The following is a 26,263-nucleotide window of genomic DNA, read 5'->3' on the forward strand; positions in this document are numbered from 1 at the left end:
AAACATTTTCCGAAACCGGCAATAAAAACATAAAAATGTACATTTGTGGTTGAAAACACGTGTTTTTTTACAGTTTTATTTGTAATTTTATTGTAAAAATGCAGTTTGTGTTGTAGATAGACAAAACAATAGACGGAAACATCTCGTGTTTCATCAAAATTCCCTCACAGCGAAGGAGTAGAAATCTTCTTTCGAACGAATCTGAGGCTCGCGGTCGCGTCGAACAGCAATGAATCTGCTGCCCAAAAGTACGGCCGACTTTGGCTCGACCGAGTATTGGAACAGTTTCTTCCGGAAGCGTGGCAAGCAAGCGTTCGAGTGGTACGGCGAGTATCCGGAGCTGTGTACCCAGCTGCATCAGTACATCAAGCCGAAGGATGAAATACTCGTCGTCGGTTGTGGTAACTCGAAGCTGAGCATGGACCTGTACGATGTGGGGTTCAAGTGAGTAGAAAAAAAACAGAACCAAAGCAGCCGGTTCTTTTGTTACTTACCTGCTCCACCAATTCCTTTCGGGTTAGGAAAATCACCAACATCGACATATCGCCCGTCGTCATCAAACAGATGCAGGAAGCGAACCGGCTCAATCGGCCCGAAATGACCTGGAACCAGATGGACGCAACCGCGATGACCTTCCCGAACGAAACGTTCTCCGTCGTGCTGGACAAGGGTACGCTCGATGCACTGTTCACCGATGAGTCTACCACCGTCGTTACCATGGTGCGCAACTACTTTGCCGAAATTGGTCGCGTCCTGCGTCCGGCCGGCCGGTACGTTTGCATTTCGCTCCTGCAGGAGCACATCCTCCGGGAGGTTGTGAGCCACTTTCCGGCCGCCCACTTTATGCTGCGCATTGTACGGTGCCCCGAGGCGGGCAAAGGCCGTGGAACGGAAGACGCTCCCAATGCGGACGGCTCCTCGCTCGTAGTGTTTGCGATTGTGGCAACAAAGCTGAAAAACATGCCACTGCGCGTGCTTGAGGTAGGCCTCGCCGGCAGTCACATAGAACGGGTGCAGCGGCCCGAAGAGATTATAGCAGCCGTAGCTGCCACCCAGAAAGCGGCCATGGTTTGCAATGGGTTAGCACGCGGTAGCATTGCGGGGATGGCCGAAGTATCGCTGGATTTGTTCTCACCATCTGACAAGGAGCGACCACGCTACACGATCCACGTGCTCGACCAGGCACCGAAGAGGGGTAACGGCAAATACGCGGCCTTCATTGTTCCGCAGGGCCGCGAAACGGAGTGGCTGTTTGCGACACCGGCCGGTCGCAGAAAGCTGCAAGAATCGGCCAAGTTTGATCGACTTGCAATCGTAACGCTTCACCGGGGTCACTTGTACACCGATCTGGAAGCGGTCAAAGCGGAACTAGCGGAGAGTGTAAAATCACTCGCACCGCAACAAGTGTTGCAGGGCGCATCGATACCGTACCTCTCGATCGGTGCGGAAGTAGGTCGCCGGGAAACGATCCATACCGGCCGCAGCGAACTGTCCGGTGAGTACGTGGTGGAGGAGATTGCCGGCGAGAATGGGCGCCTGTTCCGGCGGCTCGTTTTCCTCTCCAACCAAGCGGTGGTACAGTCGGAGGCGGCACTCAAAATGGCCCGCGTGCGTGGCAGCCGTGCACCACAGAAGGTGATCGATGCGGGCTACCTGGCCTGTCAGCATCATCTCTTCATGACGGTCGGCGTACAGCTGGCGGCGAACATGGACGCCACCGGTAGCTGCCCCATTGCCGTCGTTGGGCTCGGTGGCGGTGGACTGTGTACGTTCATTCGCGAGTGTCTTAAAAAGACCACCATTACAGCGGTTGAGATCGATCCGGAGGTGGAACAGATTGCGGTGAAATATTTCGGCCTCACGCTCGATGCACGGCTGCGGGTCGTGATTGCCGATGGGTTACAGTTTCTGGCGGATGAAGCGGCACGGGGTGCGCACTATTCCGCGCTACTGTTCGATGTGGACAGTAAGGATGCGAGCGTGGGTATGAGCTGTCCGCCGGCCGCCTTTCTCGAGCGGGAGGTGCTCGCCAACGTGCGCAAGCTGACGGGCGACTGCGGACTGTTCGTGCTGAATCTGGTGTGTCGCAATGAGGCGCTGCGGGAAACGACGGTGGAAGGTTTGAAGCGCGCGTACCGGTACGTGCTTTCGTACCAGCTGGAGGAGGATGTGAACGAGATTTTCTACTGCACCGACAACGAACGGCTGAAGGAGGTGACGAACTGGCAGGAGCTGCTGCGCACGGCAGCGGACGACGTGAACAAGCTGGCGCGGAAGGAGAAGCTAACGCTCGAGCAGGAGCTGGTGGATTTGAGTGACTTTATCACTGCCCTTAAAATATAGGACGAGCAATGTGTGGCGTTGTGTTGTACAGAATATTGCAAGAAGACAAGCGTACTGTTTGGGGGATGTGATATAGTACTTTCGAAAGTAGAAACATTTGAATTGAAAAAGATCTCATCCACACACATTAGCTTCTATTGATAACAAAATAATTTATTTCGGTTGAACTACTTGCACGTTTCAACGGTAGTATTCCCTTCCCTACTTCCTGTTCTCATTTTTCCCACCTTTTCCACTAATTTTACCTTCAAAAGACCGCAATTACCGTTTCTGTGTGTCCCGTGAAAAAGCAAAAAAAGGGACAATTTCCTACTAATTCACACGATCGCAATATTGCAACTTGTTTTTATTTTACCTTTCTCCATAACACACTCGGTTCTTTTTTGTGATTATAATGCCCCATTTAACACCTACTACTGGAACTGGTACATCAAAACGTACTTTTTTTTTTCTTCTAATGGTGTGCGGCACAGGAAAACGCTTAGCGTACGTGTGCGGTTAAACATGCATACGGTGGTGTTATCACCATTAATGGCGCCATTGTGTTTCCAATACACGGTATAGAAGGGGAGGGGAGGTGTGGTTTTGAATTTTGGTTACACAAATTTTTTGGTTTAATTCGCTAACAGAACGGTGTTAAATTGCCTAAACAGTTTCTATTCTCATTTTTATCCTCTTTTTAATAATTTTCTTTAAAAAAATTGGGCCCCTTTTTGAACAGGCGCCTTGGAAATTCCTATAAGATTTATCCAACAAGGGTGCTATAGAGTCCAATTCCCATTAGTTCATTTCAAGTATGAAGGTGTCAATAAAGTGTCCCACAGCTATGAGAACTCCTGGAACACCCCTGTAAACCACGTGGGAGAGCTTTTTTTCTTGCACAAACAATTGAAATAATTTATAAGGAGACATTTTCAAAACCATGCTTTCGAAGCGGGATGGAAAAAGGAAACAATAGCGGGTTCTCGCTGAACGAACGCGGTTCTACCTTACACGCCCTCTAATATGTGACACAGAGCTACAGTACAGTTAATATTAACGGCGACAGTGGTTCGTGTGATTTTTTTTTTTCTCTTCAATCTACATTTACTATTTAAATTAACCGTTTTCTCGCCGCCTCGTCCCATCAAGCAGAGATGGTGTTACATAGACATCAAACATAAATAAGAGACAGAAGTAATATACAACAAAGGTAAGAAACGATACAGACAGACGAGCGCCGGTGGCGGGCCTACTAGGTTGAGAGAAACAGAAAGGAACCATTTTCAAATATACTCTAACCGCGCGGCTACATGAGGTGAAATATATAGCGAAATGAACTATTTGACAGGTGAAATATCTGACAGGTATAGCTAAAGGGTTGGGGGAGACACAACATCCGCTTTCGAAATTCTATTTAAAATAATATCTTCTCAAGCAGAACATTCCCTAATTGGAAGAAATTATTAACTGTTGACTGAAAATTAACCAAGTACTCAATATTGAAGCTATTTAATGGATTCAATTACGATTTTGTGCACATTATTTGTTTACATTACACATCAGCTGGTTGCTGTGATGCTTTATCCGTCAGATATTTCGCCTGTCAAATAGTTCATTTCGCTGTATATTTCACCTCATGTAGCCGCGCGGTAATTACTCCTTCGCCTTCTTCAAAGTGATCACCGCCACGTGTGCGTGTGTGTTTGCCACAAAGTAGGCTAAAACTAAAACATCTACCACGCACACATACACCCATCACACACTGTTCCCTACTAGAGCTCGCGCTGTCGGCTCCCGTGGAAAGTCGGCCACCCTGTGCTACTAATGGCTTTCACGGATGCTTTTTCAAAACATTCACCCAACCGCCTTTTCTAAAAAATGGTGCAAAAAAGGGGGGAGGGCAGCGTCAGTCTATTTTAATGATAGTTTATCTTATATATGTGTATAATATCGAGCCTAATGCATACACTCCTACTAGTCGACACTCCTCAGAACACCTTCCGGAACAATCGCCGTATACTGCCTCGGCTAGATTTCCGCTCCAACACACCACCACTACCACCATTCACCGGCAGGTCACCGTTGAAGGAAACGGACAGCTTTACCGGACTTTCGCCCAGCAGCAGCAGCTTGGAGCTGGCCCCGTCCGACGGGCTGGCTGATTTGGCTTTACCTATCCTTTGGCGTTGCTGCTGCTGCTGCTGCTTACCTTCCGGAGATGCAGCCACCTCCTGACTAGATGCCGGCGAGGGGGAGGACAGCACCCCTTTGCTCTGCTCCGACGACCACCAGCGGTACCAACTGCTGTCCGGCGCGTTGCTGCGGGCGCTATCACTTATCCCCGCATCGCCGGCACCGAGTTCGCGCAGTGCGGAACTTGTGTTGGAACTGTTACTGCTATTGCTGCTAGTGTTGGTACTACTACCACCACTATTACTGCTACCACCATTCCCGTTGGCGGCAGCTTTCTTGGTCGAACGATGCTTTTTCGAGCCAAGGCTTGACCGTAGCAGCGAGCTTTTGAAAAATGCAGGCGACGAAAGGCGTCGCGATGACTTTGTCGCGGCTTTCTGCTGAACCCCCCCATCGAGCGAGTCTTCCCCGCTCGGTGACATCCCGCTGCTACCGTTCCTGTCGGACAGCGTGGTCATGGTGGTGGCGGCGGTGTTGGCCGTTCCATTCATCTTTCGCATCTCCATTTCGTTCGGCGTCAGTCCGGCCTCCGCCGTGGAAGCGTTCGAGCCGGGCATATACTCGTCGTACGACAGGTCGCTTGCCGTGGGTATGATAAACTCGTCGTTATCTTCCAGGTAGGGCAACTCATCGATCCGGCTGCTCGTGTCCTTCTCCGGTGTTTGCTGTCCGCCACCATTCACCATCTGTCTCGCTTCAATCATCGACAGGGAACGTTTCGCTGGTTCGTGACTAGAAAATGCAACGCCCTGTCCGGACGCCAACGGCGTGGAGCTGCTAATGACGCCCATCATCGACGGTGCCGACACTTTGCGGTGCTTTTGTTTAGACTTTTTCCGCTCCAAAGCCAGCGGGGGCACGGATGACTGTGGCGGCACTCCCACTTCCCTCACATCGTCATCGATCAGCAGATTCACGTACGTGCCGCTAATGTTAAGTGCCTCCTCGCTCGGGCGCTTTTTGCGCAACCGGCCCGGCGATAAGCTCGTGGCAACTGTGGACGGTTCAGCCGTTGCAATAATGATGCCCGATGCGCTGCTGACCGTACTGCCGGTTAAATCTACCGAGCCACCGCTCGTCGGCATTCCGTCGATTGATTTGCGCCGCAGCATGCGCCCGCGGATTGGTTTGGCGTCCGAACCCACCTGGGCCAGTTCACGATCGATAACGCTTTTCGGGAGCGGTACGGGGTGCTGTTGCTGCTGATGCTGCCCTTCCAACGGATGGCCAGCTGTAAGACGATTCACACTCCTCGCTACCGACCTGACCATTGCGAGTAGTGTGAACAGCATCAGTACGATAATTGTCAGTACAGCCAGCGCAATGTTGCGCCAATCGGTAGCCGTCGCCTGAAAGTCTACCAGCTCCTGGCGCAAGCGTTCGTTCACCTCGCGCAGCTTCGTTTCGCTGTCGGCCATCCGCTGGTTCTGTTCCTGGATCTCGTGCAACGTTTTCGCGTACGAATGCTGCAGCTCTTCCACCTGCTTCCGGTAGCGGCGGCTCAGCTCCTCCAGATACTGTCCCGAGAGGCTCATGTTACGCTCAAGCGCCTAAAAAGAGAGCAAAGGAAGACAATAAGAGAGTGTTGAAAACTTAAAAAGAACACTTCTTTTTTCTATTTGGCATAACGTCCTGTGCGAGGACATGTCGGTGGTCTATACAGGCTTTTGAGACTTAATTCACTATCATGCGCAGCCGGATATAAAGTCAGTCCTTGCTACGGGGGGAACGGTCCATTGTAGGCTTGAACGTATGACCTCATGACGAACATCTTATTGAGTTGTTCGAGTTGACGACTGTACCACGGGATCGCCCCCCTATACCTTATGAAAAGAACGCTTATAACTCATAAAATCACGACCTCTTACCTTTATTCTATTCGATAAGCGAAGAAAAACGCTTTCCGGTTGCACTTTCTGCTGTCCAGTGGCCATTCCTGGGGTGACCGTGGTAGCAGCGGGACCTGTCGTGAACGCTCCACTTCCGGACGGGCCCGTTCCTGCCATTTCGGACTGATCGTCGATCGTTTCCCAATGTTGATTGTTGGCAAAGTCTTCCTGCTGCTGTTGTTGCTCCTGTTCTTTCTGTCCATCCACATTTTGAGACGCTTCATCCCGTTCTGGTTCGGCTGGGGTTGCAGCAGGCGGCGTAGGTTCGGTAGCAAACATGTTCACATCCTCTTTGGACGCATTTTCACTACCAGCTGGATCAATTGCAGCATCTCCAGGTGGTGATCCCTTTTCACTGTCTTCCTGAACGGCATTTTGTTCCTGCTGCTCTCCCTTCTCATTCCCATTTTGCGCATTCGTTTCAACGACTAGCGTTTGCTCCACCTGATGCGGCTGCTGCTCTCCCTGCTTGGTATTTTCGCCCTGTGGTAGATCCAACGCATTCTGGCTAGGCGAATCAACACCAGCCACCACACTTCCATCAATTTCACGACCCTCCGCATCGCTAACCTCCACCTTTGCCAGCAGCTTCAGATCAAACGCTACCGTATTGCAAAGCCCTGCCACCAGCTCGTCCGGCAGCAGGTTCAGCACGCTGTAGCGCATATTCAAGCAGACGGAAGGGTACACCGTCACTAGCTCGCCCGTACCCTCGCTCTCGCCCTGGAGCGACCGCGGTAAGTTAAATCCTAACACGTTGGCACATAGAAAATGCTGGGCGGAATCGAACGCGTGCTCGATTCGCGCCACCCCTAGTAGACTAGTGAGAAGATTGTGTTTGCAATTCATCAAGGACTCGAGCCGAGCCCGAAAATGGTCGGTGCAGTTAACGCAACGTATCGTATAAGCTAGTGTAACACAGGATGGTGAGGCTGGCGATGGCAGACCGGTTAGCACGTCCGTCAGTGGAATTTTCCCCCCCGGTGACGGATGACTTCCCGGTGTGGCCGCGTCGTTACTTTCGTTGCCGCTTTTACCGAGCGCTTCGGCCGCTTTCTTCACCATATTCATCACCACCTCACCGGCGGATTTTAGAATGTTGTTTGGATTTTTGCCCCCTTTCGGAGCTCCCGTCGTCGCGTCGACGCCCTGCTGCGGCTCTACTGTTTGACCGTCCCGCTGCGCCGCACCACCGTTGATCACGAATCGTTTGTCCGCAAGCGTTCCTTCCCCTCCGGCCACGGGTTTACTTTTATCCGTTCCAGGATCCTTGCCCACTCCTCCTCCACCCAATACCGCCACCAGCTCATCATCATCATCGTCCTCGTCCGGCAGCAACGGTGTGTTGTCCGTCTCGAACGCTTCAAACTCCGACGTACCGTACACACGAAACAGCGAAACCGGACAGAAGTGTTCCTGGTTGTAGTGGGACAGAATCTCGACCCGCACAAACTTCCCGAACAGATGCGGATGCAGCAGAAAGCTCTGCACGTCCCGCTCGTCTCTGGCCGTAAACTGGCCCACGTTCGCCCAATCGCGCGTCGGAAAGCGATTGCTTACCGACACGCTAAACTCTTTCGGCGAGGACGAAAACAGCTCAAAGTTTGCCAGCTCGATGCGTTCCGCCTGCACCGGTTCGCACAGCTCCACCACGAACCAAATTTTGCTCGTGCACGGGTTTAGCAGATACTCGTCCTTCGGTGCGGTAAGCACCGAGCCCGTACTTTGCGCTTCCGGGTTGGAGGCAATAATCTTTGCGCCACACTCCGGGGCGGCGTAGTTTTTGGCGCGCAGCTTCATCGAGCCGGTGCCCGCCTTGCTGCCGGCCGGTTTGGTGCCCTTCTTCATGGCGGACGCATTGACCACCTCGCCGAGCTTCTTCTCCGCCTCAGCCATCTGTTTCTGGGCCCATTCGCTAAACACGGGCATTGGGTTTTCCTCCGTTAAGTTCACCTCGAGCTGCTTCGATGGTGGCAGCACGGTGGGAGCTGTTGCATCGGTAAGCGTTGCTTCGCCTGTAGTTTCTTGCGTTGCAGCGGGTTCGCCGGAAGGTGTACTACTAGCGGATCCCTCGGTCGGGTCTTTCGCGGGGATCATCACCAGCAACGGTTGTTCGAGCTCTTGGCCGTCGCCGTTTGAAAGCTCCTGCTGATCAACGGCTGTTGTTCCGTTGGCATGAGCCTCCTCCTCGGCGGCCAACTGTCCGTGATCATCATCGCCGTGCAGTGGAACCGTCGTTTGAACAGTGTGCACATTGTTGTGCGATAGATTCTTCAACGTTGCCTCCAAGTTCTCCTCCAATTTGCTCTCGATATTGTTCAGCTCGTGGTGCTGATTGTCCACCAGCGTGATGATCGATGGTGGACCTGGAATGTCTTGTAATCTAAAATGAGACGCAGAAAAGATAAGGAAAAGGGTATTAGTCTACGTTAGGGTTGGCTTACATGCAAAGAGTAATTACAATCTTGCCAATAGCAACAGATCAAACAAATTGTAGAGAATCATCATCACCACTCAAAGGAGGCTGATCAACAACTGATCTTCATGGTGGCAGAACTTGCTCCTACGGCTCTCTCCATCACTTCTAACTGTAATCAGCCATCCATCTTGTCCAAAATGTCATTCCAATTGCCATCTCAGGCCAATCACCAACAGTACTAGCACAACAAATTTCTACTTGAGAGATCACAACCACCGTAAGAGCAAAACAAATCAAACGAAACCGAAAGCCCAACTTCCTGATGCGCCACTACTACCACACCACTGACCGAACGACTTGATCTACCCAGCGTGACAGAGATGACACGTGATAAGCACGGCGACCACACTTCACACAGGTGCGTGCGATTGCCGTGACGCCTGTTCTGTCAGCATTTGTTTTGTTGATGTTTACATTTTACGATATATTTTCTACTCAAATACACCGTACGCTGCCTAACCTTGACTGCGCTTTCGAACTGCGTGCGTGCACCGCCGTTTCAAGTACGCCGCGTGGGCCCGCGCGCCACTCGGGAAGATCGAGCGTGAGCACAACTGTCCAATCCACCTCGTTCAACTTGGACTTGACGGGTGCTGTGTTTGGAAGTACTATTTTTACACATTATCAGCCGGCGGGAGACTTCCTCGTACCATAATTACTACTGCCTCGTCTTTGCATCGGTACACGGTGGAAAGTGTTTGCTTTGCGCAAGCAAAGTCATACCACTGCGCACTGTCGTCGTCGTCGGCGTCGCAATCGACATCCATCATGCGGCGGATGGACATGATCGTACAGGGGTGTGTGCAATGTTTAGTGCATATTTACGGCATAATGTTGTTTGTAGTGGCGTAGAACAAATAGCCTAACGATGGCATGCCCAAACACCTCACGAAGCTGTTACGACAGTTGTTACGACATAATGATCGTTCAGAAATACACAAGAATTTCTGCATTTAATAACACACGCTCGAAATCTTTAAACTAACTCGAACTTCAAAAGAAAACATATTCAAATACCATCAATAAAATGATCAAGAACATTTCAACACAAAGTGTTATTAATTTAAATCGTATTCTAACCGTCCAATGGCTTCAATTTTCACCTGTTTCTTCATTGCCAAAAGCACTCTCTGTCCGTTGAATTCTACGGCAGCACCCGCGCACACTTACCCATCGTGGTAGAGGTTGGAGATGGCCACGATCTGCGTGATCAGCGCAACCCAGCAGAAGGTCACCAGCACGGTGAGCTTACGCATTCTGCCGGCCCGTTCCGTGATCGCACCGACCAGCCACATCGAGAGCTGCCATTTAATGTAGCAAAACGCGACCAGGTACAGATTCACCACCATGTAAAGATCGACCGTCGGTAGATGCAGCATCCGACCGCCGGGCTAACGAACAACGATCGTCGCTGGCAACGCTGGCTCTAACTGTCTTTCCACTGGTGTGAAACATAACCACATTGAACTGGCGCCAAAACCCGTGGGGACACCACCCCAACACACACTAATCACACCTTTCTTGCAACGGATCTACGGGAGATAAAGGCTTTCACGGCTCTGATGGATTGATCACGATCGCTACACTAGGAGAAGATTTGATAATTTAGCTGATAATCAACACTTTGGTTCACGATCGGGTTGTCTCTCGAACGTACTGGAGAGCTGCGCGTTTGCTGACGCACGCCGCACTCCAGCTGTCTCAGAACGGGAAATACGAATTTGTGTCTACAGAACTGTGCCGTGTGTTTGGCAAACAAGAACAATCGCAGCCGTTTTACTAGAGCACCGGAATTGAAAAAAGCTGGTAGCGAAACCGACACACTGTTTGTCACTGTTCGTCGGGCTTACTGCCGTGCTGGCGTAATGCACTTTTACTGGAACTGAATTTTTAAACATTTGTCATTATCCATCGGCGGTAATTGGGTGGGTAAAATGGATGATGTCCCCTGGCGCTTGTCCTACAGGCACAGTTTGCTTGTGTGTTCCGTATGCCAACAGTACCTCCCTCTCTCACTCCTACTTTTTGTGCAACGCCGACTCGGTCGCATTTTGTGGGAACAACATGAACAAACAATTTGCATATCTTTGTGTGACGTGTAAGCATTGAGGTGATTGGTAGAACAATGTGGAACAATTGTAGCTAAAACCTCAATTTCCATACAAAAGCAGTTCCGTTAGTATTGGGTCCTCCTTAATTTCCAGAATACTAAATTTCTTACACAGTTTTTTGGCACCCTCAACAAATAAACGTTTACTATCGTTAACTACGGAGAAACGGTCTCGGATGGGAATCGATTGCATCCAGTCTTGTAGCAGCCAACACAGCTACTGAACAGATTATCAGGAACACCGCAATAAGATGCATTAGATACCAATCTGAATCCAAAAAAAAAAAAATAACCGCAGGCTACTATGACGTGCCTTAAAAATAATGGACTTTAAACTATCAGTGACGTATTGATTTAATCCCATAACAGGATAGTAGGCACTTCCTTACCGGGACTTGAACTAATGACGCACCTGTTGTTAAGTGATGCAAGTTAACGACTGTGCCATGTGACCGGCAGTTCAAATGACCGTTGTTTATAGTCTAGTTTAAAGCCCAATTAAAACGCAATTCTAGATCAAATGACACCGACATGATACTACGGAAATGTCACACTTATAATAGTACGCGACATAAACTGTATCCCACGTAACACGTGAGTTAAAGAATACTAGAATTACTAAACCAGCTCATCCCAATATCACCACAACAACAACAATCACACCACCGAGCACACGCCCATCATTCGGAGTACCATCCGTATCATATCGTTACAATCACTTTCAAGCACATTTACATTTCAAGGTCTTCCCATTTTAATGAGCGGAACACATGTGTGTTTTGGGCCAAACGTGATCACTTCCAGTCCAGCGGGCGGTAACATGATGCCCATCAAACGTTCGCTTCCAAAATCTGCCGGAAGTATCACCGCTGCTTGTAGGGTGAAGATACAATTGGAAGATATTTAATTACACTCTTTGTGGTGGTGGTACAATGTGTAGTGTTTGTTGCAAACCGCAGATTTCAGACGCCATTCCCATGATTGGTGGGATCATCTGTCGGAATCTCTGTCTTTCTCGAGTTTCAGGGAACTGTTGAAAGGTCCGATAAACCGTTCCAATGGAGTACTGAATCTGTTCTGACGAGTCCTGGCCTGTCTATTGCATCTTATGGATATATACATACTGGGATATCCTTAGAAATTCTTCGTATTGTATCGGAAGTATTCAAATCCAGATAAGATTTTAACCAATAGCACGGCACCTTGAGAAAGATTACCAAGCATTAGTTAATAACAAAGAAACAGCAGTAAAACAAAAGGATATCAGAAGATATTCTAAAGATAAAGAGGATAGATGCGCTCATTCCCACAATCAATTAGACGTACAATTCGCAACACATTTGGCAAACGCATGTGTCAAGCTTGTATGAAAAATCAAGGAAAGATGCCAAGATTTAGTTGGAGATTGAAGCAAAAAATGCAAAAGTTGTTGTACTTATTTGCTGAATAAATGATTCAGACGGAACATACTGAACTCTTATTCTAAATAATCAAATTCTATTCTTTTCCTCTTTCTGTGATGACTAAGTTGTTTAGAGATAAAAACGCTTAAAACCTTTTCCCAATAAGTGCTACAGCTGTGTATGTATGCATGCATGGTGCTGGTACCGAACCACCCTAGGCTACAAAATATAACTACTAATAAAAAAAAAACGCCATCAGCAAACAAAATGCCAACCGATAATGCGCGATAGTCGAAATAGCGCAAAAGTCGGCTGTTACACCACGAAGCGCATCGCGATTTGTCCACGTCACACACACGCTGTTGTTTACCGTAAGCGCCCCTCGCTTGAACTGTTGCTTGCTTGAGAGGAAGGGAGGGAGGATCAACAACGCACTACGACAGCGCCGCTGAAACACCAACACACTATCAAAGATCGCGTTGCATTGCAATTCAACAACGATTCCCGGTCGTGTGCGGGCAAACCGCGAGCTGTAAATCATCGTACTGTGCGCTTCGGGTGACGTTTACAAGAGTGAGGGTGGTGTAAATTCCTAACGCTTCATGATAAGGAATGTGGGGAATTGTGATGACTTTTTTTCCTAAACGGAGGACAGACAGCATCATCGAGCGGACGAACAAAGTGCCGCTTCAAAACCCCTTAGATTCCCCGAGAACAGTGATCCCGCGCCTTGAAGATCCGAATCGAACCGAGAGTTAAGTAATCGGAGCTCGGGTTGTGAGCTGATAAGCGCATCGCTCTCGCCTCTCTGGAGGATGGAGAGGTTCTCCGAACGTCTAATCTAGAAACATCTTCGCAAGGCGTTTTTTGCAGTCGTTTAAAAAACCATCGTCTGTTGAAGCTGTTATCAACGGCACTACGGAGTACACAGACGAGGCGAGGAGGACACCTCATTGAAATTCAGCAACTGATTAGACTTCCAAGTTCGAAATTCGTCTCAAACATGGCTCAAAACCTAACCCCATACACATGGTTGAACGTCCCGGCCAAACATATCTGCGACGCAATTCTGTGATCTTCAGGGTCGTCCGTCGGTGTGACGCCTTCGGAGCGGGCCCTCGCTGGCGGGTGTAACAATTGCTCGCCATTGTGGAGCCAACCAACAACCAAGCAAAGTCCGTTCTGTTTTGTTCCGTACACAGCAGCGCGCACGATCGATACTGTGGGATCGATTAGTTCCGTGCCAATGCCAAGAGTAAAGGGTCAAGTGCTGTCAGCGAGCAAGTGTTAAGGGGTCACAGTGTGGGGATCGGGTGTTAGAAAATAGACACATTCGAGCCTCATTCAATATGTAACACCTTCGCAAGGGTTAGGGAACACTTTGTAGATTAAGGTGTCATTAGACGTTACTGTATGTTGTAAACGCGTTTCCATGGAGATAGTGTTGTGTGGGGGTGGCAAAATGTGAAGTTCCAATAGTCAGAATAATCAGACTTTTAGCTTAAGTAATATACAATACGCATTCAGGCGATACAAACAATGTTTATACAGCGTATGACACAAAGATAACCGAATATCCCAATATCTCAATTCCAAGAAATAGGATACACTTCGCTTCAAATATAATACATATTCTTTATTCTACCACATCCAAACACGCACTGTTACTTTCCAAAAACCCCGCTAAACATCACGATTCTCCTTATTTGCCGATCTTACAATCACCTGTGTAACCCCTTTTACTCAACCTTCCAGCAAGGTTCCAATGACAAAATGTGACACCAGAGCGCGCGAATGTGACATTCTACCAGCACAAACTTCTAAAGGCAAAGGCTGACAATGCTGGCAAGTTTGAAAGTGGGACAGACCGGCACCAACCAGAACCAGCTTTCCGAAAGAACACATTTCGGAACCGGTTTCTGAGTCTCGACCCTCTCACAATGCATAGTGCCGTTTTTGGGGTCTCTTTTGCAATTCCAATGGAAATAGCGACAAAGTGTTGGAAATTATTACAAAAAAAGGTCTCCAATTATTGGAAAATGCTAATCTCTATCTCTATCTTTGCGTTACATCAGTCACCATTGCAAGGTAATGTCCACCTGCTCCCATCGATCGAGTCACTTTGCTTTCACTTTCACTATTATCAAAGCGCATTGCCACTTCCGCCACCACTTTCCCCCGAAATGCACCTTAATTGGATAGGAATAGTCAATTTTTCGTAGACAAACCCCCAATGGGGATGCTGGTACTTTTGCGTCCTTCTATTTTCTTTTGGATTCTTACTTCTTTCCCATGCTCTCATTCACTCACGTCACCCAGCCAACCAGCAGAGCTGCCGCAACGAACGACGCATTGCGTCAGAAAACTGGCCACCGAAAAACCGGTGCCATAGAGTGCTGGTGCTCCGTTCGTCGAGCCAGAGCAGCTTGATAAATGCACACCACGTGTAGCGCGCGACCGCGCTGCCGCTTAGGGAGAGGGGCAAGTTTTCTAAACGAAACATGTGTTCAAACCCTTTTACTGGAGCGTGATTGAATGCTTTCTCTTCTGTGTGAGTGTGTATTTGCAAAATCCGGAAGCTAATGAGCCGAAGCAGATCACTTCAAATGGTTGACTACTAAAAAATCTCTCCTTTCTTTTAACAGCTGCAGTCTTTTGGGGTCGGTTTTGTACTCTCTAAATGACATAATTGTGCTTCCTCGTGATTAAATCGGAGCACCCCCCACCGGAGCCCTAAACCCACCCAGCTGCATGATCATTGGAACACTTGCGCCAGTTGTTTTTCGTTACATTTCATAAGTGTCCACCACCTCTTCTATACACCACACATGGTGTGATGCTGATTACACTTTTTCCCATTCGTCACCAAGGCTAGCAGCTCTATAGCAACCATTGGCTTACGGGCAAAGAGAGCTGGAGTACAAACACACACGCAACATGAAAATTCCATTTCGTATATGGTCGGTCAGGGAAGGACGGCGCCAGAACACAACTATCCAAGTTCTCCAGTTCATATCGGAACGTTATCAAATGCCACTTCACTTCAAGCAAAGAAGTGTGACAGATTAGGAGGGGGTGCTAAATGGTTATTGGCAGCCAGGAGTCAACGACTTCGTTTAGCGTGCTGTAGATAATTGTCCTACAATATATGTGGAACGGTTGGAAAATGATGAAAATGAACGGCAGCTTGGAAAGGCACGTGTTATTGTTTCCTAAAACAACAGAGAAATATAGCATTAACAATTGCTCACAATAATAAAACAAATTCAACAAAATAGGAAAAGGTTAAGGATAGCTTTAAATCCCAACGCTAACGAAATGCTTCTTTCCAGTAACTTTAACCCTACAACTTGTTCCACGTTGCAACAGCGAACCATTCCAGACGTCGGTCGCCCACACAAATACAAAATAATGATGGAAACACCCTGCCTACTGCGTGTGCCTGTAGGACAAGCCCGACCAGCAGCGACCGTCGAGTCGTCTGCATCTGAGGGAGTTACATGCCATTCCACCCTACACGAGAGCACACCAACACACACATACAGCAACGTTTTATCCCACACACAATTTGCTTGCCACAGAAGCACTGTTAGATTCACATCTTGCCCAAGATGATTAAGAACACAGTCGTTGCAGAGAGCTTCTTTTCCTATATTGAGCTCACTTGTACACACACGAGCACTGTTCTACTACACAGAGATCGCATTGGGACATAGATTATTCCATGCCACTTTGATTGCACTAATTTAGTAAACGCAACGCAACGAAAAAATGTAGCACCAGTGGTAAATGCAGCTGCCGGCACACAGAAAAAGGGCAGTGGCCACACAACCCATCAGCTGAATGAATGAATAAATGCATTTTTATGCTGGCAAGAGAGCACCACACAACACTACTTGGCACAGTACTACTATATGTGCTCGCATTGCACGAAACACACCACGGTCAATGTCGATGATAATGATGATGAGGCCCGTTTTTGTCAAGTTTCAGCGTCGTTTGAACCGACCGCACAGGCTTGGTTAAAGGCAACGTTCACATCCTGGCAAACCACGGCACACTTTGTTTTGCTAATGGGTTGCAGGGGATGATGGTACGCGTCCAACAACGGGACACCGTGCTGTGTGACATAATATCGACCCGGTGGTGTGGCGTGTGACTTTATTTTCAAACATTCACTAACACGTTTTGTTGTCTGGTTAAGACCAATAGTTTGCAAGAATGACAATTTGTTAATTCAATTTCTGCACAAACTAAAGCACACCTTAAAACCTAAACATCACACACACACACATTTTGATAAGAAAAGTCGAAGTAACAAAGCAACAAACTAATACCGTTTCACTAGAAACAAAAGGAAAAGCACGACCCACAGCACACTCTACTGCCTCTCGTGAGAAGGCGAGCAAACCGAAACCCCTCACGAGAAACGAACGAGCGAACAACTCAATTGACACTGAAACCTTCGTTGGCTGAAACCGCAAGCAAGCCCGCGACCGGACACGACCACAACGACGACGACGACGGCGACGATGACGATGGTAGCGCACCCTACCCTCTTGGCTGCCACCGAGCCCCGTTGATAATCATACCGAATGGCGCCCGGCGACACCCGCCGGCATACAGCAACTAACCACCACCCCGTCGTGTCCTCTCCTAGCACTTTTGTGCACGCATTCCATGGCGGAAGATCAGCTGCAAACGTCATCAGCGTTTTGCTCTCGCTCTCGTCGTCGCTCTGTGGGTTTCATCTCGTCGCTGGCATACTGCTCGATGCTCACGCAATACACGATATGATAATGGATACTAAACTGGGGGGGGGCATGTTGTCGGAGGATGTACACACTCACGAGACAGGGCATGAGAGAGGCTTTGGAATGCTATGCTAACCGCTCACACGCTGATGCTGCTGCTGGTAACGTGGCCAGAACTTCTTCTTGGTGCACTTTTGTGCATAATAGTGACTCTCTCTCTCACACACACATACACACAGTCTCTCTCTCTAGTGATGTGCTATCTGGAGCGCACCCACGACTCCGATCCAGCTCCGGTTATTTTTAGTCCGATTCCGACTCCGAAAAAATCCGTACAACCAGTTCCGTTCGTAGTCGTTCGGAATCGTCCGGAGTAGTCCGAGGTGCCTAGTCGTTCGGAGACGGAGTCGTCCGGAGTTGGAGTCGTTCGAAGTCGAAGTCGTCCGGAGTCGTTCGGAATCTTTCGGAATCGACCGGAATCGCCATCGGAGCGAACCGGAGCCGTCCGGTGCAATATGTTTGTCAACAGGCATTTCTTTTCGTTAAGTTTTTTTCACTTTGCGCGTACACTTTGTATACAGGCCTTTGTTTTGAAGGCCGACTCCTGCCGACCCGGGACGACTTCGAATCCAACCGATTCCAGACGACTCCGAACGACTCTGAACGACTTCGAACGACTTCGAACGACTTCGAACGACTTCGAACGACTCCGAACGACTTCGGATGACTCCGACTCTCAACGACTCAGGACGACTCAGAACGTCTCTGGGCGATTCCGAATGACTTCAAACGATTCCGGAGGACTCCGGGCGATTCCGAACGACTCCGAACAATGCTGGGCAAACCTACTTTCCGGAGTCGATTCCGAAATTGTCGGAATCGGATCGGAGTCGACTCCAGATTTTTGCCAACTTTACCCATCACTAGTCTGTACAGCATAGTGCCTTTGTCGAATACGATCTGGGTACATACAGCCTACTACGGCGGGTTGTTATGCCTACGCACTTGCCGCTCAACCGGTCCTCAGCAAGAGGAAGTACCCTATTTGGTGTTCCTGCCAAGGCTACTGCTTGCTGTTAGTGCGTTCTTCCATCTCCATCTTGGATAATCACAGCTGTGCCTTAAACGATCAAAACGACTTATTTGTTTATCACAAAGCTAGCTGACAACAACATGATTAGTATTCCTCTATCGACTAATAGGCAAGACCTTGCAAATCCCTCAAGTAACGAACCAGTCAAGGAAGTAAATTCAACTATCAATTAATTCGTACCAATAAACTATAAGATAACCCTTTGCACAAGCCATTGGGACATCTTTAACTGACTCTCTCCTCTATCAAGTGTGAAACGATGGCAATCTACTACCGTGTGTAGTAATAAAGCGTCTTCGACCCACTTCAATCTTCTCGCCATTTCATCACTTCTTTTACACCTAATCAGTCGGCTCGTGTGATAGGGGGTGGGAGGCACCCAAACCCAACTATAGCTCGTCACGCGACGATAAACGTCAGCTATTCGACACCCAGCTGCAACCATCGCCACAGACACGACGTCATAAACCAACAGACCAGGCAGACAGACCCCTTCTTTCGAGCAGGGCCTAAAGTTGTGTCTGCCCGAACGCTCCCCATCGCCCCACCTTACAAAACATGCCAGTAATGATAAGTGACGATCGACTCCGGGTCCACCGGCAGTGGGGAGAAACTAGGCGTACATTAACCTTCCCTCCGTGTCGCTCGGGTGACCTCCAAAATTCAAAACACCAAATAGCGACCGGCTGCCGAGGGCGGAAATAATGGTAAACGAGCAGGTTAAACAAAAACAAGGTAGAGTTTGGAGCGAAACGTTGCATAAAATGTTGCCCTTTTTCCTCAAGGTTCTGGTACGGTGTGTTTGGCTTTTTTATGGTGTTTTTTGCTTCCAGTTTCAAAGCATTGCGGCTAAGGCCTTGGGCCCAAAAGGCTTCCAACATACTGGGTTTTCCAGGGATTCGCATAACTGTGAGACACTTTATTGACTCCTTGTTACGTGAAACGAACTTAATGTAATGGGAATTGGACTCTATAGCACCAATTTTGGAGAATTCCAATAAGATATTCCAATGAGCCTGTCCAATAAGTCCATTTTCATCATATGAAGTTCACTTCCAATAAGAAAAGCATCAAGGAAGTGTTCCACAACTATGAAAACTCCTGGAAAACCCTGTATTTCGCTTTTTAGTAAAGGGGTTGTGTAACACCAGAACACTTAAAGCCCAATATAAAAGTAACTCCTGACCGAAAATAACCTAATTGACACCCTTATCATTGTTTGTTGCAAATTCACCTTTTTGGATTGAGCAAAACATTGCAAAAAAGATTACATTACCTTCTTCTCAAATGTTCGTATATGACATAAAAAACAGGAGGTAGAAAGAGCAATGTTTGGACTTGCCTCGTCTAGCACAGCATTCGTTCGTTATAAAAATTTATGATCCATTACATCGCAACTGTGCAAACGAGTTTAAGCAAAAGTGAAGCAAAAACTCACCCCAAAAACTGTATTTATTTTAGCCACAAACCATCAACGCTTACTAAAGAGAGAGAGAGATAGAGAGAAAGGGAAAGAAGCGCTAAAGTAAACAGCAAGAAACGTGCAAGAGCGTCTTAAATAATTAATCCGCGTAGGTGTATCCGTCCGCCTCGACGATCGACATTAACTTGGTGATCGTTTTTCCCCAATTTTCCTCACCTCTTTGGGGGGCGGGGGGGAGGGGGGGGGGGTTTCATTTAACCGGGTTGGAATGTAATAGCAACACACCGCGACGTAACAACACTATGAACGCGGTTTATAATGTGTTGTTTAGCTACATGCCAAGGTCGAATGGATTTCCTTCTGCTCGTCGTCTTCACCATTGCAGCGAGAGAGCGTTCAGTGCACCATGAAATGCACGTAGCGAACATGGATTGCGTTTTTTCGTTTTGTTTAATCACCGTTACCCCTTACACACTTTCACCCGACAGGTCCCCAAGATATGGGGAACGATACGGGATCGTGTGTGAGTTTGTATTTATTTGTTATTTTTGTTGTTGAAATACTTCCGACGGGGCCGCTTTTGCGCCAACCACTACGCGAACCGCGGTCGAACAACGCCATTTCCAGGCTCACGAGGAACGGACGGATGTCTTTTGACAGCAGCGCGTGCACAGCCTTGGACACAGTCTTACAGCGAAAGAAGCCACATTTTAAGTGCGCCACACAGCAGAACAACGACGCCAGCTTACGCATACCGAAAGCACGTGATTTTGAAGGTTGTTAAAAAGTTTAACACATGAAAAATAATAGCAACACGTGCGTAATGGCACGTGCGAGAATATGAGCGAGCGAAAAGGGGCTGATGGTGGCAGTGGGGTGACCTTCGCAGTAAGAATTATGATTCTGGTGGCATTTAAAGAGCGACCGAAAAAGAAAGCGAACCATACCGCTCAAAATAGATCCTGTTCGATGTATCGTGTTCCCCCGGGCTGGTGGTTCCGTTCGATTACACCGCCTTGGAGGAGGGGGAGAAGTTACTTCAAAAAGCTTAACCGCAGTTGCATCATCTTTCGGCCTCGCGTTTTCGATGTGAAACGGGGTTCATCGGAAACTGCCGTTCCAGGGCACATTAGCCAGTTAGAGCGGCTCTCTTATCAGCCCGTTTGCCTTATCATCCGGTGCAAGACGACACACAGCCGGATGTTCGCTCTTGTCTCTCAAAGTGTCTAAAATGGGGGGAAACGGCCAAGAAAGAAAGAGGGCCGGAGAGAAATCTTTGTCGCAAACCAATCGCACTTACCCGCTATTAGTAACGCCAACGTTTTTGGAGATGGTTTCCAAAAATATTACATCCTTTAGATCCGGTGGCTCTTCCTGTGGCTGCTGCTGCTGCTGGTGCGGCTTTGCTGTGAGGATGTCTTTCTTGAGCGTATTCCTTCCACCAGCCCGTCCCTGTGCGGGCCTTTTGAGAGGTTTCGCTCCATTTCCTTCCTCCCCAGGACCGTTTTTACTCCGCACATGTCCGGGCGGTGTGCCGTTCCCACTCGAAAGCACCCGTTTGTGGGGAAAGGCTTCCTTTGCTTCGTTTACACCGCCGTTCAGTGGGGATCGTTCACCAGCACCGTCAGTATGTTGTTGCACCAGGTTGCTTCCATCTAGCGGTTCCCGTGTTCCAGCACCATGCTGCTGCAGCTGATCGTCAGTAGTTGGCTTCAGCTTCTCCGAAGCCACTATGAGGAACAGTGTGCAACTGTGAAATGAAACAGGCAAAAAACACGATGTTAATGCACTGCGGTTGGACTGGCCCGGTGGCCATGGTAACCCAAGTAAGATGAGCAACCGAGTAGGGGGGGGGGGGGGGGGGGGGGCGAGTAGTTTCCGCTGACGGTTGCATCATCGTTGCGCCACCCCACCACGTCCGTCCCTCTCACCATCCTGCTTGGCAGGAAAGGGGGGTTAAAGGACGGGAAATCCATTGACGCTGCGTGGCGCTTATGTTTGGCGTTGAGGGAAACTCACCTGGAAACGAGCGACACCAGTAGCAGCGTGCAGTAGGTGTAGCATAAGCTAGGTTTCATTATTCCACTATCCCAGGACACATCGACACAAACTGTCGGCGTTGGTCAAATATGCAGGGAAGCTAAAAGACACACACTCGCACACAGACACACACACAAGCACGCACGCACAGAACACACTTCGGTAAAGCACCTTTTAGCACACACACACAACAGACTTGGCACCACGCACTCACAGGAAAAGAGAGGGAACAGTGTAGCTAAGGACACCCGTACTGTGTCGCCTTTTCAGATGAGGCAACCTTAGTCGCACCATACAAACTTCCCTACTAAATCACTTTATTACGCACAGAAAACAGAGTAGAAAAAAACACGCAATATCCCCCCTTCACCGCCACACAGATCCTTCCAAGTCGGCAAATAACACACACTCTCTTTGCTCGGTAGCGCGATGGCACGGGCCCCAAAACTGCCCCAACTAGGCATCCGACGGGAGGAAATTATAAGCTAAAAACTAGCATTTAGCGAAAAACACACAAGCGAACACTTGCGCCTGTGTCTACAAAAAATGCAATCTGTCAGTGACGATATGCTGCGAGAACGTTTGCTCGATGCGCGCGGACGTTTTGTCTCTTTCTATCGCTTGCGTTTCCTGCACTCTCTCTCTTTCTCTTTCGCTCCCGTTTGGTTTGAAGCTGGTCAACTGACAGTTGATTCCGTGAAAAGCTGTGAGAATCTAAGGGCAGGTGTCTTGTTCAAGGCATAATTTTGCTTCCTATTTCAAACAATTAATTTATGAGCCGCAATAGTTGTATCAGCATTTTTGATAGCTCAAAATGAAGAGAAATTATTTTGAAACCAAACCATGACGATTCATTGAGAATTAAAATCATCCACCTAAACGCATGCTCAATTTTGCTTCATCTGTCAAACAGTTGAGCATCCCTGTGGTTGTCAAATTAACAATAACAAATATTTTCCCTTTGTGTACACATTTTACTTCTACAAATTTTAGCAAAAATCTACCAAAAGCACTTACCATTTTCGCCCTTCACGCAGCGAACAGTCAATAATGGGTCAGGCGAACAGCCAATTCAGCGAGGACGAACTCCAGGACTACGAAGATTTGACATATTTTACGAAAAAAGAAATCTTATAGTAAGTACGCTACGCCCCATTTACCTCACGGAACAACGCAAAGTGCTATCACTTACAAGCTCACCATTCCTACTGCTGCTGCTTCCTCTTCCAGTGCGCACAAAAAGTTCAAGAACCTAGCCCCGGAAAAGGTGGGCCACAACAAGAACGCAAAGCTGTCCATGAGCAAGGTCCTTGAGTATCCGGAGCTGAAGGCAAACCCGTTCGGCGATCGGATCTGCAAGGTGTTCAGCTCGAGCAACGATGGCGACATTACGTTCGAGGACTTTCTCGACATGATGTCCGTGTTTTCGGACGCTGCACCAAAGGCGGTGAAAGCCGAGCATGCCTTTCGCATCTACGGTAAATGACGGAGGACGGACGAAGGGACGGTGGCAACTGCTCATAAAAGGTGTTCGATTTTTGTTTGTAGATTTCGATGGAGATGATATGATTGGTCGGAACGATCTGAAGCAAGTCATTCAACGGCTGGTCGATTACAACTCGGACCTTGGACACAACGACATTGATCAACTGATTAATGTAAGATTTGTTCCCTCTGTAGTATTTACTTATTTGCTGCTTTTTATATGCTTTTCTATTTTTCTCATCTTAGAATATCCTCGAGGAAGCCGATTTAGACGACGATGGAGCACTGTCATTTGCCGAATTTGAACATATCATCGATAAATCATCCGATTTTATCAAGTAAGTGGTCAAGCGTTTTGTCAAGCGTCTCTAAACCATACACTAATGAAATAATCTTTCTTCCAGCTCCTTCCGTATACGACTGTAATGCGCCGTTTTGCAATCCCCCTGCAACAACCATCGTTCGAATAATGTGTTTTCGATATATAGTCTCAAAAAATCGTGATGTAATTTAAGTGTATGTGTGAGAGCGCACAATTTCATAATAAAATTGTATTTCTATCGTTTTGAAGGACAGTTTTGACTTATCAGTTACACTTGAGACACCTCGAAACTCCCTCCCAATCGACCAGGCTTGTTCCCTTACGGCTGCAGATAGCCTGGAAGCTTCATTCGCATGAAAATCCACGTCGTAATGAACGACACGACGATGAAGATGAAGCCCATGGCTATGAGCAGAATTTTGTTCAGCTTCGGTTTGCCCGGCGTGTGCGTCTGGTCCATGATGATGAAGCCGAGTCCTCCGATCGTGAACAGGAAGCTGCTGGCAAGCCCCTCCATGATGTACTGACCATTTACCCGGTACGGCATGAACGCGACCGGCCGCGAATGTCCATGCTCGTCCGTCGTCGAACCGACACTCGGTGGCTCAACGATCACGTCGTAAATAATGCCTACAAACATTAGGGAAAAGTATTAGCTTGAGGCGGTAGCGTCCAGCGTACACATTCCAGCCGACACAAACCTCCGGTAACTAGGAAGTAGGAGAGCAACACGAACGAGAAGACCGTCATCGCGGACGGCTGATGGAGCCATGATGGCCGCTTAAGCTTCAGATTCGGCACCTCGAACAGAAAGAAGGGTAAGCTGTACAGTGCTTCCATTACTATTTTCTTAAACTGCTTTTCGATACAGAATTTCCCACTGCTGAGTTGTTGATACGGCGATTTTTTACACTCACAAACACCCCTTGAGCGATGCTGTCAACGATATCGGTGGATTTGACAGCTAGATGACATGTCAACATTCATGCATGATTACACGAAGCAGTTTGGAAAATACCCAAACAACAAATGAAAAATTCTTTGCCCTATTCGATTCCTTCATTTGAATATTGAAAAGGAAATAGAATATGGGCGGTCCCCGAGATACAAGGTTAATGGGGACTGAAAACAGCCGCAAAATAACGCGTATCACAAATTTCTGTGTAAGTCGAATCTCGTAATTTCTAATCAAAATACAGGCGTCCCCCGACCCAAGTGCCACAAATCCACTAAACGACCACTAAACGGCTTCTAAACGACTCAAGTTCTCTACCTAAACGGAATATAGAAAGACTTCGTTTAGCAGACGCCAAACGACTCATGCATTCTAAAAATAGCAAAAAAGCTGGTGGCGCTATCTGTTGGTGGGATACCCCAACCAGTTGAGCTTCACGCTTAGAGGAGAGCTTTCTCATTTCCTCTGTACTGTTGTATGGTTTCGCATTGAAGTTATGCATCGCTAGAACTAGAACGGCGATACGATTGTTTAAATACTAAACTCCAACGGAAACCACCAGCACTGAAGCAAGTGAGATTTGAGCAATGGTCATTGGTGTTGATACCCACGTATCTAACCACACGACCATTTATATAGATTTTTGCTCAGAAAGTTAGAAGGCTATATAGGTCATAATAAAATGCAACTTGTCGAAACACATTGCAAGAAAAGGATAGCAATATAATGATGAGTTGTAATACGCCATCTATTGATCAAACCAATGAAGCTGTGGAGCTTTCATTTTTTTCCTATGGATATTCAATTTTCCAGTCGTTTAAGCTTAATCTGTGGCGCTTGGGTAATCTGTGGCGCTTGGGGAGTTACGACCCTCTCGAGTTACGACGATTCGCAGATACGACGATTTTGATTTTGACAGTGAAAAGTTGTCATCGAGAAGAAATTGATGTATATTTTTGAATTTCTGAGCTGATAACCGCTACACACACATTTCCAAAGATTCCACAACTACCCGATATTGAATATCTATATCGTGTAAACGACTTTTTGTGTAAAATTAATACATTATCGAATAATTTTATAAAATGCACATCTGCGACAAATGCAAAAACTTCATAAAATGGTCTCTATTGGTAAGTTATGTTGATAATATATTGTGAAGACACTGAAATAAAACTATTAGTGTAAAGTTTATTTGATGTTGGTGTCTTTATACCAGCAAGGGTCATAATGTAACGGTTTTTAATCAAATCAAAACTCCTTTATCTTTCTTATCGCTCATAGAAAAATTCTGAAAAATTTATACAATACGCGTAACATACATATCTCAAAGCTTTTGGAGCCATTTTGCTGTGAAAATTTTGTAAAGTACTGAAAAAATATTTTTCACATTTTGTAATTATTTTCAAAAAAATCCTGCCAACTTTGAAAAGCTATAACTAAAAAACGGTAGCGAGTTGAACCAATCTATGAACAGTTATAGAAACTGCATTAGTTTGTTTAATTTTCATCAGAATATTGTACCAATATTGGATTACGCATTCAAAAGTTATAAGCTCCAAAGTCGCTGGCTACCCGGGTAGTCCGGTTGCCTGGAATATGATGTATTTTTGGTTGCCAGTGACAGGGTTAAGGGAATTTAGAAAAAGGCCTTTAACATGAACTGTGATGCGGCTTTTTCGTGTTTTTCTTCTAGATTCGCTCTGAAATGATGTTTTCTATAGTTATAGTTGATCATGTAGCCATTTTATACTTAAATAATATCGTTTTTTATAAAATAACGTCACACAAA

General features: G+C 47.5%; 4 protein-coding genes across 8 annotated transcripts; 2 read left to right on the plus strand and 2 right to left on the minus strand.

Annotated features, from left to right (window-relative positions):
• Window positions 1–3,514, plus strand: LOC121598025 (eEF1A lysine and N-terminal methyltransferase homolog). The gene is made up of 2 exons (XM_041924473.1): window positions 1–444; window positions 522–3,514. Exons 1-2 carry the CDS (start codon window positions 230–232, stop codon window positions 2,341–2,343), a joined length of 2,037 nt encoding a protein of 678 aa, XP_041780407.1. The 5' UTR covers window positions 1–229; the 3' UTR covers window positions 2,344–3,514.
• Window positions 3,515–3,716: 202 nt separating this feature from the next.
• On the minus strand, window positions 3,717–22,279 carry LOC121598026 (SUN domain-containing ossification factor). 5 transcript variants are annotated; one of them, XM_041924474.1, is made up of 4 exons: window positions 21,689–22,279; window positions 20,970–21,419; window positions 6,387–8,790; window positions 3,717–6,068 (listed from the first exon to the last, which is right to left on the minus strand). In XM_041924474.1, exons 1-4 carry the CDS (start codon window positions 21,745–21,747, stop codon window positions 4,314–4,316), a joined length of 4,668 nt encoding a protein of 1,555 aa, XP_041780408.1. In that variant the 5' UTR covers window positions 21,748–22,279; the 3' UTR covers window positions 3,717–4,313. The 5 variants fall into 5 exon arrangements, with proteins under 5 accessions (XP_041780408.1, XP_041780410.1, XP_041780409.1 ...); XM_041924476.1 differs by lacking the exons at window positions 20,970–21,419; window positions 21,689–22,279 and adding exons at window positions 10,057–10,466; window positions 16,737–16,856; XM_041924475.1 differs by lacking the exons at window positions 20,970–21,419; window positions 21,689–22,279 and adding exons at window positions 10,057–10,471; window positions 16,737–16,856.
• Window positions 22,280–22,634: 355 nt separating this feature from the next.
• Window positions 22,635–23,764, plus strand: LOC121598028 (calcium and integrin-binding protein 1-like). The gene is made up of 5 exons (XM_041924481.1): window positions 22,635–22,845; window positions 22,940–23,187; window positions 23,258–23,367; window positions 23,441–23,532; window positions 23,599–23,764. The coding sequence occupies exons 1-5, from the start codon at window positions 22,760–22,762 to the stop codon at window positions 23,618–23,620; spliced, it is 558 nt and encodes a 185-aa protein (XP_041780415.1). The 5' UTR covers window positions 22,635–22,759; the 3' UTR covers window positions 23,621–23,764.
• Window positions 23,687–26,028, minus strand: LOC121598027 (putative oligosaccharyltransferase complex subunit CG9662). Its single transcript, XM_041924480.1, has 3 exons — window positions 25,996–26,028; window positions 24,218–24,452; window positions 23,687–24,146 (listed from the first exon to the last, which is right to left on the minus strand). The coding sequence occupies exons 1-3, from the start codon at window positions 26,011–26,013 to the stop codon at window positions 23,836–23,838; spliced, it is 564 nt and encodes a 187-aa protein (XP_041780414.1). The 5' UTR covers window positions 26,014–26,028; the 3' UTR covers window positions 23,687–23,835.
• Window positions 26,029–26,263: the final 235 nt, after the last annotated feature.

Source organism: Anopheles merus, chromosome 3R (assembly GCF_017562075.2).
Source record: "Anopheles merus strain MAF chromosome 3R, AmerM5.1, whole genome shotgun sequence".
In the NCBI taxonomy this organism is placed as follows: Eukaryota; Metazoa; Arthropoda; class Insecta; order Diptera; family Culicidae; genus Anopheles; species Anopheles merus.

Coding starts and splice junctions, on each gene's coding strand:
- LOC121598025 (XM_041924473.1), top strand. CDS start 230: ATGAATCTGCTGCCCAAAAGTACGGCCGACTTTGGCTCGACCGAGTAT. Junction 445..521: donor CTGTACGATGTGGGGTTCAA/GTGAGTAGAAAA, acceptor CTTTCGGGTTAG/GAAAATCACCAACATCGACA.
- LOC121598026 (XM_041924474.1), bottom strand. CDS start 21,747: ATGAAACCTAGCTTATGCTACACCTACTGCACGCTGCTACTGGTGTCG. Junction 21,420..21,688: donor CTGGTGTCGCTCGTTTCCAG/GTGAGTTTCCCT, acceptor TTCATTTCACAG/TTGCACACTGTTCCTCATAG. Junction 6,069..6,386: donor GCTTATCGAATAGAATAAAG/GTAAGAGGTCGT, acceptor CTCTCTTTTTAG/GCGCTTGAGCGTAACATGAG.
- LOC121598028 (XM_041924481.1), top strand. CDS start 22,760: ATGGGTCAGGCGAACAGCCAATTCAGCGAGGACGAACTCCAGGACTAC. Junction 23,368..23,440: donor ACATTGATCAACTGATTAAT/GTAAGATTTGTT, acceptor TTCTCATCTTAG/AATATCCTCGAGGAAGCCGA. Junction 23,533..23,598: donor AAATCATCCGATTTTATCAA/GTAAGTGGTCAA, acceptor TCTTTCTTCCAG/CTCCTTCCGTATACGACTGT.
- LOC121598027 (XM_041924480.1), bottom strand. Junction 24,147..24,217: donor CTACTTCCTAGTTACCGGAG/GTTTGTGTCGGC, acceptor TAATGTTTGTAG/GCATTATTTACGACGTGATC.